Genomic DNA, 549 nt, shown 5'->3' with positions numbered 1-549 from the left:
AAAAAAAATCACATCACAGATTCCAGCAGCACTCACCCCCTTCCTGACGAGATAGTAGGCCAGATCTGTGGCCAACATGTCTGGACTGAGGGCCGCTTCCATCACACTCTGATTAACCTGGAAAACACATCACTGTCAGAGGAAATATATAACTGACATGACTCTAAATCCTCGGGGGTAACAGTAGGATGGAGTATCTGTAGGACTATGAGGTATGTTTTTGTAGTACACCCTACAGTAGGGAGCAGTGATTTGCTGACCTGCAGAGTTGACACGACTCCTGACGTCACCTGCAGCACGGCATTGACGGTGTCGTAGCAGTCAAACATGGCTTCTTTGTCTTCCTGAAGGGGGCAGCAAACACACGGTTATCAATACAAAAGCAGAGCAGACCTTAAAACTTAGACTGCAGCGAATGAAAATAATATGAAGTTGAATGGAGTTTTATTTTAAAATCAACTGTAGTCTGACCTGCAGGTCCTTGTTGTAGCTGCTGGGAAGTCCCTTCATCGTCATCATGAACCCTGCACACTGGAAACACACACACAC

At 45.9% G+C, this 549-nt stretch overlaps 1 protein-coding gene across 1 annotated transcript; it reads right to left on the bottom strand.

Moving 5' to 3' along the window:
- Nucleotides 1–12: 12 nt before the first annotated feature.
- Nucleotides 13–543, bottom strand: LOC103399653 (argininosuccinate lyase-like; the record flags this gene model as incomplete). The annotated part of the gene is made up of 3 exons (XM_025054029.1): nt 472–543; nt 261–344; nt 13–117 (listed from the first exon to the last, which is right to left on the bottom strand). Coding segments are annotated over exons 1-3 (237 nt in total), but the record flags the coding sequence as incomplete, so codon positions are not given.
- Between the last annotated feature and the right edge of the window lie 6 nt (nt 544–549).

Source organism: Cynoglossus semilaevis, unplaced genomic scaffold, assembly GCF_000523025.1.
Source record: "Cynoglossus semilaevis isolate Cse_v1.0 unplaced genomic scaffold, Cse_v1.0 C18868254, whole genome shotgun sequence".
In the NCBI taxonomy this organism is placed as follows: domain Eukaryota; kingdom Metazoa; phylum Chordata; class Actinopteri; order Pleuronectiformes; family Cynoglossidae; genus Cynoglossus; species Cynoglossus semilaevis.
This window is presented reverse-complemented; position numbering and strand designations above follow the sequence as displayed.